This window comes from Prunus mume, linkage group LG7, assembly GCF_029339155.1.
Source record: "Prunus mume cultivar Tortuosa linkage group LG7, ASM2933915v1, whole genome shotgun sequence".
NCBI lineage: Eukaryota > Viridiplantae > Streptophyta > Magnoliopsida > Rosales > Rosaceae > Prunus > Prunus mume.
Window position 1 is genome coordinate 18,158,476 of NC_142704.1, and position 15,068 is coordinate 18,173,543.

Here is a 15,068-nt window from a genome sequence, read left to right on the forward strand (position 1 = left end):
AACAGTTTTACCAAAACATCAGGTATAAATTTTAAATCAAAAATCAAAACAATCAAGCAATCAACAACCAAGAGTACCAAAAAAAAAAAAAAAAGCAATCAACGAAGGGAAGAGAATAAGATCATTATAGCGAAACAATCAACAAGTCTTTCCATCAGCTTCAGCGCAAATTTCAAAGAGGTAGGCTCGTCAATGTTCTACGTCTTTAAAAGAGAAAATTAATCTGGCATAGGATGTAGAAGAGTTTGTATTTTTTTAAAACTTAATTTGAAGAGTTGTGGGGTGTGTGTATAAATATATTAGGGTTAAGTATTAAGTTGGATGACTTTTTTTATTTTTTTACACAATAATAAAATTTACAGCTTAATGATTTAAGTATTGGAGTGAACTAAGAGAAGTTTGGGGTTTAAATAGAAAAAATCATATAAATTTCACTTTATATGTTTGGGAAAGGTTGCCCAGAAAGAGAAGAATTTTCATAAGCTTTTTTTATTCTGAAAGAAAATTTACGTACGCGTCAAGGAAAGCGCAGAAACAGCGCCCCTCGTGCACAGTGTACTGTTTGATAAGATCAAGGAACAAACAAAGAAGACCCAGGCTTTGGCCAAAAAACCCCTAAACCCCTAAATTCAAATGCCATGGTTAAATAAAAACTGCCACTTTCAGCACGTCCCTTAACCTACTACAGAGAGAGAGAGAGAGAGAGAGAGAGAGAGAGAGAGAGAGAGAGAGAGTTAAAAGATGAAGGCAGAGGAAGAAGGACCCCCCGATAGAGAGCTGTACGCACTGCTTCACATTTCACCGGATGCCTCCGATGAAGAAATCAAAAAAGCTTACAGGCAATGGGCCCAAATCTATCATCCTGATAAATGCCAAGCTCCTCATGTACACTCTCACCCGCAACTCAATTCCATTCCTTTATGTTTTTTTTTTCCAAATTTTAATTTTTAAAATGTTAAAAGTCTGAATCTTTCCATTATTGGGTCGATACCCAATTTCTCCGTTGTACCAATATATGTTTTTTTTTGGTGGCATTGATTTTGGTTATTGAAATGCTGCATTGGTTCTATTGGGTCAGCTTAGAACGATTCTTAAAGTTTGCTGTTTGATTGTAAACTTGATGGGTCTTGTGCTCTCAAAGGCATTGGTGTTCATTGGTTAAGGTTAAAACTTGAAACCTACCCTACTGGGTTTTGTCTGTTATAGTAATGTACTGTAATCAAATACAGCGCAGATTTGCTTATGAATTTTGAACTTCATGGAAGTGTCTTTGGCATGGGCAACAATAATGTTAGATTTGTTTGGCTGTTGAATTTAATTTCATGAAAGGTGGTAATTGAGTAGTACTATCATTCAATATTTGTTTTCAGATGAAAGATACTGCTACAGAAAACTTTCAGCGGGTATCCTGTGCTTATGAGATACTGTTGGATGAGAATAAAAGGAAGATATATGACATTTATGGTATGGAAGGGTTGACTTCTGGTTTGGAACTTGGGAAAAAACTGAATAAAGCTGAAGAGTTAAAGGAAGAACTTGAGAGGTTACGGAAACTGAAGGAAGAACTTGAGAGGTTACGGAAACTGAAGGAACAAGAGGTCTCAGCACATTTCCGACCTTCTGGTACAATGTGGGCCAATATGTCTTTGCCGGACCTTTTGCATGGTCATGGCATCATGAGAGGGTACAGCTCAGTTTGTTTATTTATTATCTTTTTGTCCTCCATGTAATTGATCATCTTGAATCAAATTATTATTTTTGACGCCTGGGAGAATTTTTACGTGTAAATTTAGAAACAAAGTGTGCCATTTTACAATGACGACATAGGTAATAGTAACATTGCTCAATTTTGAGTGTCTGCCCCTTTCTTTTTGTGCAAATTTCATACACAATCACATGAACAGGTGATGGTTTTAGCTCCTTTAAAGTAATCATTTAACACCTGCCATTACTATGTCTGTAGTTGCATCTTGTATATCTTGACCATTTTTTGTAGGCTTGCAATTTCATTTCTCATCTTATTAAGATATCATTTTCCTTCCAATACAGTTACCTTCCTAGAATCCTATCATAATCACATTAGTCCTTGATATCGTAAAGGCATGATAGTTTTATGCTTTGGTTAAGTTTTCTACATTGTAGTTCCTATTGTTTTATCTGGACACTGATTTGCTATTAAAAGAATGTCAGGATGGCTATGACAAGTTCAGTCCAGTCTCACATATCAAAGCACAATATCCTTTCAATTGGTGGAAATTTGGAAGTTAATGGGGACTCTGGCTATGGAGATGCTACTATTGGCTTTGGGCATCAGATTTCTTCAGTTTCTTCCATAGAATTCATAGGTTCAGCTGGTTTATGGCCACTTATTGGGGTGCAGACATCTCGGTGAGTTTATCTCATTCCATTCGGGTCAGTTTGAATTTTCAGTACGTTCTGATTCCTCTTTGCATATTCATTGTCTCTTTTGTCCAGTAACTTGTCATCCCATTTAACTGCAACAATGGGACTTTCAATGTCTTTGAGAGATGGTTCGCTGAATCTCTCCAATACCTGGGTGAGACGACTATCTGAATCTACAAGTGGAAATGTATGTGCATTTCTTGTTCCAGTTTACTCATTTTATTTCATTCTTTTTGGGTATTGTTGAGGTTTTCATCGTATTTTGTAACATCAGCTGGATCATAATATGCATGAAAAATTATGGAAGAGCTGGAATATGCTTGAATTCATGAATGCGTCAGCTGCGTCACAATCACTGTATTTGTAATGCAAATTTGTTCTATCAGTAACATGGGACACACCAGATCTTACATATTGGGACCTGCTTTTGCAGAGGGAAAAGATGAAAGAAAAGTCAAATAAGTTGTGAAGCTTGTTAGGATTAAAAATATAAGTTGATCTAGTCAAATGTAACTTCTTAAAAGCAAAAAATAGAGTACATGTCCGTTTAGTATATCTGTATGAACTTCTTATGGCTAAGATTTTTAACCTTTCATTGGCCCCGGGGGGTTCACCTTCTCCTTAACAGATCCAGCTTGCTTTAGGCTCAGACTCAGCTCTTTCAGTAGGCTGGCGAAAGAAAAACGAGAAATTGTCTGCTGCAGGACAGCTGAAGGTACATCTATATTTGGGGCATAGTTTTAGAGTAGAATACCATGGAGACATATCAGTTGTAGGGCGGTCTACAAATTTATAATTATAGCTATGCACCCTTGCCTGCCTTGTTCTAATTTTATAATTAGTATTCTGTTAGTTGTTATAAATTCAATTGCTCTGTGTAAGTGCAAGACATTTTTACTTTGTGTCATTTATTATAAGCTTCTAACGTCTCAGTGACTGTTAGTTGTACATAATTTAATGCCTTTTTATGAAATCAAACTGAAGTTGTACATAATTCACTTTAACTTCATTTATTTTCAACTTCTACAGTGTGGGATAGATTCTTTTGCGGCATCAGCTCATTATAAGCATCGGTTTTCATCAAAGTCTCATGGCTGTATTGCGGGGAAAGTTGGAAGGTATGCTCTAAGATCTAAATGGATAGATAATTATACATTTTTTTAGGGGTGATAGTATATTATCAGCAAATGCTATTTATCTTGATCGGTACTTATCCTCTCAAAGTTAGTTTTTCTTAATTTCGTTCCAACATTTAAACCTTTTCACCTGTGATGTCTTTGATTTTAGTTACCAATGATACCTATTGTAGCTTCTCTTTTACTTTTATCACCTACAAAGAAAAATATTGTTCTGGTTAGGAAGTTCTATAGTACCACTTGCTGGACTCAATCAAACAGAACAAGATTCCTCCATGTAATGTCTATGATTTTAGTCCAATTATGCTATGTTAAACATTTTTCTGTAATGCCTATGATACCTTAATTGATATATAAGCAGGACACAGTAGTCAACCAAATATGGACACCAATTTAGGTAATATATGTGCTCATATGTATGCATTTTGCAATTGCTTTCTGACTGTAGACATTATTGATGCAGCAATGCCCTTGAGCTTGAAGTTGGCGTTGGGAGAAAGTTATCTAATTTAAGCAGCGTTCGCATGTTGTATTCAATAGGGATTCAGGTGATTCAGACATTAGGCTGCATTTATTTCATGGAAAATATTTTCCACGTAACTTTTTTTTTTTTTTTGCTTTTCTTAATTTTCAATATGTTTGGTAATTGTTTGAGTTTTCTGGGAATAGTTTGTAGAGGAAATAATGAAGACAACCAATTAAACTTGATATTTTGAGTTTTTAGAAACCTTTCTTTCTATTCTTATACACATAAAATTCTACAAGGTACATTAATAAGGCTAGAAATTTCCATTTATGGTTTAGGAAAAATATCTGGATATGTTCCTGGAAGTGATTTCCGAGAATTTCCTGCTTATAGAAAAATAGATCTTCCACAATTTTTGGAAAAGTTAGCAAACCAACCATACAGCCAGGAAGAGAGGTTTTCATCCGTCTGGATTGATCAGTTATTGGAATATTTTCATACTGGAGCAACATAACATATCTATTGTGTTCAGAAAGTCGACTTTGAAATCAACCAAACGAGCACGATAAATTGACATGAAAATAGGGGGTTGGACAGTGCAGTTGATTGGTTTCTTAATTATTGGTTAACATTTTAATGGGACTTGAAGAACAAGGGGTCTTTTGCAAATTAATCACAGGTATTTTCACCATTTTCCAGATAAAAGTAAGACATAATAGAGATATAGGAAGAAATCAAAAGAAAAAGGAGCCAACAAGGGAAAGAACTTGGGATGTTTGGGGCAGTCAAGGATAGATAGTGGGGGAACAAGCATCAAAGAACATGTTTAAAGTTCCGGTGAATTGGAGAGAGAAGGACAGGAGAATTAGGGAAAAAGAAAACACAGTGCATTATATGTAGGAAAATTTAGACAGCTGACATGTGCTCGGTCATTCATTCGGTTTCAACAGGTTTTTAATACCCTTGAACTGCCTGCTGAATAGTGACCTTTTGTTTTCACATTGAAACAAAGTTCGACCATTGGTCAGTTTCCTTAGTTCATCAAACACTTTCAATCTACTTTACACTGCAATTCACTTGTTCAGTTAGTACTTGGTTGACTTCTTTATATTTTTAAAGTGTGACTGATATCTTATACACTACCATTCTATAACAGGGTATCTCTTGGAAATTCAAATTGCGTCGTGGGGGCCAAAAGTTAGTTATTCCTGTAAGAATTGTCTTTACTCTGTATGTATTTTATATGAGTACGAATTTGATCTGTATTTGACATTTAAGCAACGGTGTTTTATGTGCTTGTGTGCCTTTTTATTGTTGTTCTTGGGGATTAGAAATGCGGCTTATGTAGAGTTTGAGGATCCATTGGGATTATAAAATACAAAACTGAGGTTACATTTTGATATCTGTTATGTATTTTTGGAAATCTTTCTCATCATGTGTACATTTCTCTTTTAATATCTTTTTGGAAATAAAACGAAATATAACTCTATATTGTTAGTATCACCTAGGTTTAGGCCTCACAAGCTTTGATCTGTTGCTGATGGCTTTACATGCAGATTTTGCTTTCCGGGGATTTGGATCCTGTATTTGCAGCTGCAGCAGTCATAATTCCAACATCACTTTACTTCGTACTCAAGGTTATTATAAATATTCCCTAACTTCGGCCATTCTGTTTTGAGTATGTTATTCTTCTTTACCTTTTGCTTTTGCAAACAAAGCCTAGATTTTTTACTGCTAATTTTCTCATTAATTTTTTTTTATACATTTTTTCTTCTCCTTTATATTAGGCCTTTCTAAATTTAATATATATTAGTTGAAAACTGTCTTTAGTTTGAAATATCAAAATGTATAGCAGGAAGTGGTTTCTTGCTCCCCTTCTGTTCGTAAATTGTTAGATTGTGAGATATATTTTGATCAGTGAGCATGCATAAAATGAACGTATTTCTATTTGGTCTTGTGCTTGCAACACGGAAGTAGTCATGTGAATTTTAGGCAAAGAATATAGCCATGAATTAACGATGGTACTTCCTGTTATTGAAAAGACTTGTGGCTGATGTTGTTGACCTATTTTTGTCTTGTTAAAGTGGGTCCCATTTGTAAAATTCATGAAGCAAATTATGAAATGATGTACGTGGGCTAGTGTCTTGAAGATGCAATCTACCTTATCAGTGTACTTAATTCACCAGAGATTTGCATCTTCTATGCTTAATATATATATATATATATATATATATTCTCTCTGGATCCCATGTCAAACGAGGAAAAGGGATTTTGTACATCCAGTAGGTGGCCAAGTGTTTAGTTATGGAGCAGATGCGTTGTTCCACCATCTATTGATTATTTGACGTCGTTTTCCATGGTCCATCATTAGTCGCTTACTTATATTAGTTTATCTGCAGAGTTCCGATGTACTCACTTGGCATTTTATATTGTGTGAAAATCTTGGTATTGGGAAATGTATTGATACTTGGAAGTTCCAATTTGATCTTATTAACCCACATTTTTTTAATCAATATATTGTCTATTGATTATGTGTCCTTTTTGAATACTTGCAGAAATTCGTTTTGAAACCTTATTACCTTAAGAGGGAAAAGCAAAAGGCTTTAGAGAATATGGAGAAAACTTCTACACCGGTATGGCTATCCATAAGTGCAAAATATCTGTGCAATTTAATGGGACCAAGTTTTGTGCTGTATTGTAATTCTTGGTGAGATGCTGAAGATACCTGTTGCACCTTGTTTTAAGTTGGATGATTGCGGGTTTCAGTGTGTTCTACAATTATTTTTCCCTGAATTAATACAATGCAGTCTGTGCACATGATATCTTTCTGTTTTTTTATTTTATTGTTTTCCATTTTGTCTTGTGTGAAAATTTGGAAGAATTTATAAACCTTGTATCTGCAGGTTCTAGAGGCAAGAGCAGCAGCAGACAAAGCTCAGAAGTTACTACAGAATGTAGCGAATAGGAAACAAAATAGGCAGCTAGAAATCGGGGGCCTGGTAATCACAAAAGCATGGTATGGGAGTCTCAAAGCTTTGAAGAAAAGAGATGAACTGGTAGAATCGAATGATTCACCGTCATTGATGTTAAATTGCCTCTAAATTTCCTTGTCAGTGATTCTGGGCAACTGAAGGTTTGTTCTTTTATAAATATTATGTTACTGCTTTTAGTATCTTGAGACTCTTAAGTATCAAGTGCTTACTTATTGTTGGCCTAGCAATAAGTCTGGCTAAAATAGAATGAATAATTTTGCATTTACAAGAATGCATGCTTTACTATTATAACCGAAAAAAGAAGAAATGCACGCTTTAACATGTACCAAGTAGTAAAACAAACTGTGAAAATGAATTTTACAAACCTTAAAGTAATGGACTTTGTTTTTCGCCGCTCTGCTCTCTCTCAACCTAAGGGGGAAGGGAGGGTAAGGTTCTAGCTCATGAAGACAATTAAAATTCATTGTTGAGTAACCAAACTGCAACTGCTTTGACATGCCAGTCTTGCAGCATACTGTAACCAGAATAAATTTCAAGTTTAGAAACAATTGTTCCCTAAAAATGCATAGTTTTTCTAAGACTTCTGGTTGCTTAATTTAATCATGCAGCTTCATGAAGGTGTAAAGAAGTCCGGCATTATGGGCTTCTGTGATCCATGTCCTGGAGAGCCTAAACAGTTGTATGTGGAATACACTTACGGTGATGGGAGATATGAGGTACTACAGTTCCCTTTTCTTTTGTTTTCCGGTCAGAATCTTCTGCTGTTTAGAACACAAGTATCCTGAAGTATTGTTGTTGTCTAGCTAATCTGAAACTTTTATACTAGGTTACCGTTGACGATTATGACAAGTTGCTAATACCTCAGGAAGAGCACAGAATTTGATTTTCATTTCACCATGTTTGAATCTCATTTGCTTACCTATCACAGTTTTGAATGATTTTACAAGCCTTGAGACAAAATGAAAAGGTATCGTATTAGATTTCCACCTTTTTCTCCCATTAAAACCGATCCTTTTTATCTTTTTCCTTGAATATTGTATTTAATTAGAAACCTGAAAGTAAGTTTCCCTGTGTATTATTCTTTTTGACAAAAATTGAAATAAAGGCCATATTTTTATACCAGAAACAGTGTCACACCATTTTCGTGTGATGTCATATTTCTCCTTTTATTTTTATTTTTATTTTTTAGGTTGCCCAGAAAAGCTACTATGAAAAACGATTTTCATCGGTGTTTCTAATTCCCAGTGTACTCAATGGATCAATCAGATGTTGAACTCAAGTTGAATCTGCTACTTCCTATAGAACTGTTTTTGTTTCACCATATTTTCTTAGTTAAAATCATCATCTGATGTTTCTAGTGTTGCTTGGTGCTTACGTCCAAAAATACATGCTTAACATTTTTTTTCCCCGAGAAGAAACATATTTATTACCGCAAAGAAATGTACAAAGAAAAACCCAAGCGCCTGACACGACTCATTTCAAGTCTTAACCAATTAGTTTACTGGTAATCTTTTTTTTTTCTTCTTTCTAATGTTTAAAGAGGTCCAAAACAACACCACCTCTGGTATTTATTAAATTTTAGGATCCTCTGATTTTTACAATTGAAACTTCTAATTCTATTTATTTAAGACTATCTGTAGTGAACTCTTTTGATCAATATCTACTACAATATATTTGCATAAATTTTTTAAAATATATTGTCTATTTCGTTAATCATACTAACAGTAGCATAATCCAGAACAGAAACCAATCGATCAACGCATCAAGGGTGCAAACCCTAAAAAAATTGGGATTACACTCAGTTATAGATCATGAACTCTTAAGAAAATCCTAAAACATGAGACAATAACAGCACAGGAGAACCACAGTATGAGAGGCTAAGAGAGTGCAGGTATCACTTCATGGTTCAAATGATGTAGAGGCAGATTTCGCTTGACATGGCTATGAGAAAGCATGTCTGACGTTGAGGTCGCCGCTTGATGGGTCAAACAACGCTTGAATCACTGCAGACCGGCATTCACCCGTACTTCTCGATTCATTAGTTCTAACTGCCACAGGCTCAGCCAGAAGCTTTACTCCTTGCTTCCAATATCTCTTCTCTGGATCCACATTTCACACAAAATGTGAGCAAAACATAACTAAGGCTGAAGTAAAAAACAATCATGGATGTGCAAAACAGTAAATATAAGTAGCAAATTTCCATTGAACAGCTTGGACAAGGAACCGAACCATACCTGGCCCTGTAGACACAACAAGGGAGTTCTCTGAATCCATCACCCAATCAATCCATAGTGCAAAGCCATGGCATATCCCAGGCTCAGTAAATTCAACCTGGCAGGAATGCATTCCAACCACCAATTAAGCAAGATCATAGTGACGCTTTATTGTTATGAGAAGTTATGATTAACCCACGTAGATAATAAAAACAGTCACGTTTATTAATTCAAAATCAGAACGTTGTTTAACGGAAAAGTAGGGGTAAGGTCACTGCGGTTTGATTTTTCTGTGAATAGGATATGTAAATCAATTTGCTAAGAAAATTAGGGATAAATCGGTATTTTACCTTATAGTTTCTCAAAAAATATGTTTTGCTGATTTTAAAAGATAAATTTGATGTTCACCTCTTAGATGGAACATAAAGAGCTCAAGGCAATTGAAATCTTAAAACTACCAAGGTCTCAGAATCAATGATTAGTGAGCACAATAATTTGTTCCATGGTTAGTGCTAAACAACAGAGAGCATGCTTCATTATGTCTGACTAATAATACCACCACTACTGTCCTTTGCAACAAACCAACTGTGACCAAAATTCAACAAGGATGACCACAAATATTACCATGCAGATTTCAAAGTTCTAATTGTGGTACCTGGGTTTTTCCACAAGATGATGTTATAGGTTTTGAGCAATCAAACTCCATGACTGTAAATGCTTCACTCAGTTTCTGAAATATTTTTGGAACCGTTGCCTCAACATCAGTGACATATTTGTCGTTCCAAAAATTAAATCTTCTAATTCTTCTCCAAAATAAAACTCCTCTCTACAGAAACATAAAATCCACTGGTTGATTACCTTAACATTTCCACACTGCCATATAAAATAGGGAAGACAAGGACACTCTTGCTCTGCAGGTAATTCACCGCATGCTCCTAAGGTAGAATTTACAATTGAATGATCAAAACCTTCAATCTTACTCAAGCAGCAACGACTATTCCAAAGATCCTGTTCAACAGGTCACATATCATTAACTTATAATCCTTAGTGAACAGTCACGTACATTGTTGAAACAAATAAGATATAGAACTTTCCACTGTTGGGGAAAAGGTTGGTGATAGGTTAGAACACAACTTACAGGGACAGATAACGCACAAGCCTTTAATATCGCCTTACACGGCAGTATCAATGCATCTTGGGATAGGACAGGGTCAAGCATTGTCCGTTCGTTCCTTCAAACCCAATCCAGAACAAGAACAGAAAACATTACATATATGTGTGTGTGTGTGTGTGTATTTGTACACATTTAGTTTAACTATAAAATCAATCAACATCTTCCACATTGCATAACCAATGGTCACCATTATATGTTGAACAATGATAAAAAAAAGACAATGGTTTGGTGGAAAATTATGCTAATATGAAAATGCATATATATAGTCATCGCTATCCTAAAGAAAAGAGTCTAAAACCAACTCCTACTTGAGTCTACATATTGTATACATCATCTTATTAAAGCATGAAAATCTCATAAAGCACTTAATTTGAATTACTGCAGGAACAGATAACAAAAGTATACCAAAAGCGTAGGTTCTGCCATGGAAGCATGCCATCCATTCCATAGTAGAAAGGTTCTCCAATCAGCAGGTCAACCTACAAACAGGACAAAAGCCCCAAAATGGTTCAATTCAGTTTGTAAATTGTCAACAGCAAAAATGTCATATTTTCATCCAATGGGCAACATCAACTTTCAAAAAGTATTACACAAGGTTTCAGTGCAAATTCAGCATTTCAATTTTACAGAATTTCAAAACCTATTCTATTGTTACCACTAAAAGAGAGAGGAGGAAAAAGAATTATCATTGTATGTCTTTTAATCGATCAACATATCATTACCAAAACCTTCCTCCATTGTAAGCTTAAAGAGCACATACACATACAATAAATTCAATTTTCAGCACCCAGTCATACTGGTATACAAACTCAATTGGGAAGAAAGTACCTTTTTCTGGTGTGTGTCATGCATGGTCAATTTTGTTTTCCTCTTATTAAGAAATTCTACACGATCCATTGAGAAACCATTTGAATTGGCAACAGCTTGCAAATATTGGAAACCCTTGTCTTGCAACCCCGGAAAAAATGACATCACATGTGATGTTTTAGAAAGATGTGCAACAAGGAGTGTCAAGAAGATGCTGTCATCTGCAACAATGCATAATGGATCAACTCTTCCCTGTAACTGTGAAGAATACCATTCATGTCAACAATGTGAAGCTTTCTTTTTTAATTTTTAATTTTAATTTTTGGAACAGAGGAGCGGGTGTGGGGTGGGGATGGTGGTGGTTTAGAGAGAGAGAGAGAGAGAGAGAGAGAGAGAGTTATCTTAATTCTTACAGAATTACTTATGGCACTAAACATGGTATGCCTCCATTCACTGTCTCCATAAATTGCAATTCTTTCTGGTGGTAGTATGAGCTTGAAATCCCCATTTTTGAAGCCATACTGCATAATCTCATTTCTTGACGCTTGGTTCTTGAGATTATATGAGATGCTAATATCTGTATGAACAGCATGTAAACAAACCTCTTCATCTTTCGTTATGGACATACCTTCACCAGGAACAAACCAAACACACTGTTTCCAATGGTCACACCAATCTCCATGACCTGGCAAAAAATTAAAACCACCTTCTTTATTGCATGAACAAGAAGACCAAACATCAAGCACTGGAAAATACTAGTCAATTAATTTGCACAGTGAAGTTCTGAATAGACGAGTAAGTTTCTCCGGTAAGACTGAATGCAGCCAGGGTTGGTGGAGAATATGTCGTTGAGGATAGCAAAAGACATTCGTACTGTGCTACCACAGTTTCACATGACAACACTAATAGGGTGAACATACAAAACCACTTAATCAAATTTATTGAATTCTACATCCAGCTGCTTAACTTACCATGAAGAACACAAAAGGCACTAAATATAGCACAAAGTAAAATGGCATTCACTCTTACTCACAAAGGAATGGTGTCTACAACTTACTTGTGTTGCCTGGCAAACTTATCCACCTAGGAGCAGTGGAATAAAAGATTGTCCCTTCACGATCAAGCTGAAGTATCCACCTGAAACAACACACACAAACACAACCAGAAATTGTTAGAATTGTCCCTAGGAAAAAAAAAAAAAAAAGGGTTTATCAAACCCTACAGTCCAACTACCATGATATTACAGCATGAACTCGGCCATCATTAGTTGACTTCACATGTACTTCTGTTTCCCCATGACTGTCTGGCCGTTTCCAAAAATCAAACTCAAAAATTTTGAAGGGTTCGGACAGCTGGATGAATCCAAAACTGAGTAGGAATTAAACCACTAGCATTTTCTGTAAAAGCCTGTTCAAGAGTAACACAATGTCATTACCAGTTTCACTTCTTTTCCTATTGCATCGCAATGAAAGGCATACTGCTGCGGCTTAACACCTAGAATATTATCCAACCCAGTTGGAACAAGAAGAATCCCATCAGACGCTTTTGCCTCATTGCCATGTAAATCATGAAGCTTCCACAAAAATGTGCTTTCAACAAGCTGAGGGAATGTTGCACAAAGCAGGTTATTCAACATATTTTGTTACATGGGAAACACATGACATTCCATCCTACATTGTAAAACTGTTTATATCTTCACATACCTGGCCATAGGTGGTGGCCTTATATGGCACCGTTTCGGGATTTTCCACCAACAACATGTCATGAGCATGTTGTAGACTCGGAATAAGCCCTTCACCCAGCAACTCAGAATCCAGTATCTCACTAACCTACCCATTTAAGAACAGTCTCAGGGGTACTCTTAACTCTACGCTGGAAATCAGAACGGCAACGTTTTTGCACAAATCAGAATACTTTGTTTTTTTAACTTACCAGAACTTGAGCAGGAGAAGTGATATCAATTCCGCGTTTGAGCTCATCAGAACGCTTGTTGATAAGCTTTATTTGGTTTTCCATGCCGTTCAAGCGCACCACTTTCTTCATTAACTTCACCATTGGAAGGTAAGACTCGCAGGCAGTCACCATCCGACATGTCATCGAGCCCATCGCCCGTGCCGCCATCATCGATAGCAACCCAGTTCCAGAACTTCACAAAAATTCAAATTTGGATTAATTAATTAATTAAATGTAAAAAGAATATAAATTTAATTGATTGAATTAAACAAAGTCGTAATTTTGTAGCTACCCGATATCGAGAACATGGCAAGGAGTGGAAATGGTCTTGTCTATGGCTTCACGGAAGGCTCTGTTTCTATGGGAGTCGTTGAGCATGTCAAGATACGACGTCGTGGCAAGAAGGGAATTTTGGGAACCGCCGTTGAAAGTCTGTTCTTCTGGTTCGTCTTCTTCAATGACGACCCACTCGGAGTTTCCAGTGATCGGGTTGACTCGGAGCTGGAAGGCGCGCTGAGCCGACTGGGAGCTCATGGCTCGGGCAAAACGAAGTATACAGCAAAGGGGTAGTTTGGGAAATAGGGTTTTGGAGACTCGAGAGAGCATTAGAACTAGAAGGACGAGGCTTGAAGTAGGTTCAAAAACATGGTGGTGAGTCACTGAGTCTGGTGACTCGGCGAGTCAGTCAGTGACGGTGAGAGTAGGGCTTTACTTCGCACTTGCGTTTTCAACGTTAAATGTTTCAAGCGCCAAAACTCAGTCACTCTCACTCAGTCACTCAACACCGGTTGGGTATAACTGATTCTAAGGCCATCCCCAATGATTGGGGCTCTAAAAAGGATTCATAGAGCCCCATTTAGAACACTGATGGAATTTTTGAGGCTATAAATGAATTACTCTCACAACAGAAGAAAGACTCTATATCTAGAGCTTTATATTCGATATAATTTTATATACGTGTTATTTTTAAAATAAAAAAATTTATTTGCTTTAATGTATATTATGAGTAATGTTACACTTACTACATTTATATCCCATTTTAAATACCATTGGCGATGGTTTTACAATCACATTAATTAAAGGAATAATGCTACTTTACTACATTTGATAACATGCATACTATGTAGCAGATGAGGGACAACACATCAATTAAAATTAATTTAAAGTTTTCTTAACTTTTATGATTTATCGACACTTTTAAGTGATGTGATTGTCACTTCATCCGCTATAAGGTATAAAAATGTTGGATATAATTGTGGTATGTGTAGCATTGTCAATAAATCATAAAAGTTAAGAAAACTTTAAATTAATTTTAATTGATGCATTGTCTAATTTATCCGCCACAAATGTATAAGATAATCTATGTGTAAGAGTAACGATTGCATGTTAGTTTTGTGTGTGAACATTTCAACAAAAAAAAAAAAAATCAAAATTTGGACAAGATTTGAAAATTTTTTCTATGAAAAAAAACTAGATTGTTGCCTTGAAAAAACCAAAGCCTCATCTGTCAAAAAATACAAAAACAAACCCATCTAGCCCATCCCCTCTCATTGGTCACATTAAATAAAATATAAAACAAAGAGAAGCAAACATTGGTCAAGAAGAGAGTATCATGAGCTGCAGTCACAAGGCAAGTCACCAACAACACATGGGTTGGTAGCTTTTTCTTTATGTGGGCCCCATTCTGTTTCAGGGGCTTCAACCATGAACATAAATCTGGGTATAGCTCTGGTGGGGCTCAATCATTTAAGGCCCTAAAACTGAACCACTGGGGATGACTTTTTTGCTTCAGTTGCTATATATGGCAGCCCAAGGGTGGTGCAGGCTACTTTAGAGCCCCTTTGGGGATGGCCTAAGCAAAAGCAACAAGCCCTCTATCTTCTTGGGCCAGTTTTGAGGAAAAACTCCGAGCCCACTACAGAG

General features: G+C 36.1%; 2 protein-coding genes across 2 annotated transcripts; one reads left to right on the top strand and one right to left on the bottom strand.

Moving 5' to 3' along the window:
• The first annotated feature begins 462 nt into the window (after positions 1-462).
• LOC103337149 (chaperone protein dnaJ 13-like) lies at positions 463-8,124 on the top strand. The gene is given in 14 exon segments (XM_089055945.1): positions 463-885; positions 1,371-1,684; positions 2,191-2,388; positions 2,476-2,590; positions 3,032-3,118; positions 3,433-3,521; positions 4,003-4,087; positions 5,162-5,215; positions 5,562-5,642; positions 6,561-6,638; positions 6,909-7,077; positions 7,080-7,138; positions 7,607-7,714; positions 7,825-8,124. Coding segments are annotated over 14 exon segments (1,638 nt in total). The 5' UTR covers positions 463-741; the 3' UTR covers positions 7,882-8,124.
• A 535-nt stretch (positions 8,125-8,659) lies between these two features.
• Positions 8,660-13,860, bottom strand: LOC103337146 (protein arginine N-methyltransferase 1.6). The gene is made up of 14 exons (XM_008240299.3): positions 13,438-13,860; positions 13,125-13,338; positions 12,896-13,021; positions 12,628-12,792; positions 12,426-12,544; positions 12,250-12,329; positions 11,606-11,877; positions 11,214-11,450; positions 10,791-10,864; positions 10,350-10,443; positions 10,070-10,219; positions 9,867-9,941; positions 9,233-9,329; positions 8,660-9,097 (listed from the first exon to the last, which is right to left on the bottom strand). Exons 1-14 carry the CDS (start codon positions 13,749-13,751, stop codon positions 8,940-8,942), a joined length of 2,175 nt encoding a protein of 724 aa, XP_008238521.1. The 5' UTR covers positions 13,752-13,860; the 3' UTR covers positions 8,660-8,939.
• Between the last annotated feature and the right edge of the window lie 1,208 nt (positions 13,861-15,068).

What these genes read in the sequence shown, in the direction of transcription:
- LOC103337146 (XM_008240299.3), bottom strand. Translation starts at nt 13,751, where the DNA reads ATGCTCTCTCGAGTCTCCAAAACCCTATTTCCCAAACTACCCCTTTGC. An exon ending in TTAGTGCCATAAGTAATTCT is followed by an intron (nt 11,451 to 11,605) that starts GTAAGAATTAAG and finishes TATTCTTCACAG; the next exon opens with TTACAGGGAAGAGTTGATCC. An exon ending in CATCTTGTGGAAAAACCCAG is followed by an intron (nt 9,330 to 9,866) that starts GTACCACAATTA and finishes CATTCCTGCCAG; the next exon opens with GTTGAATTTACTGAGCCTGG.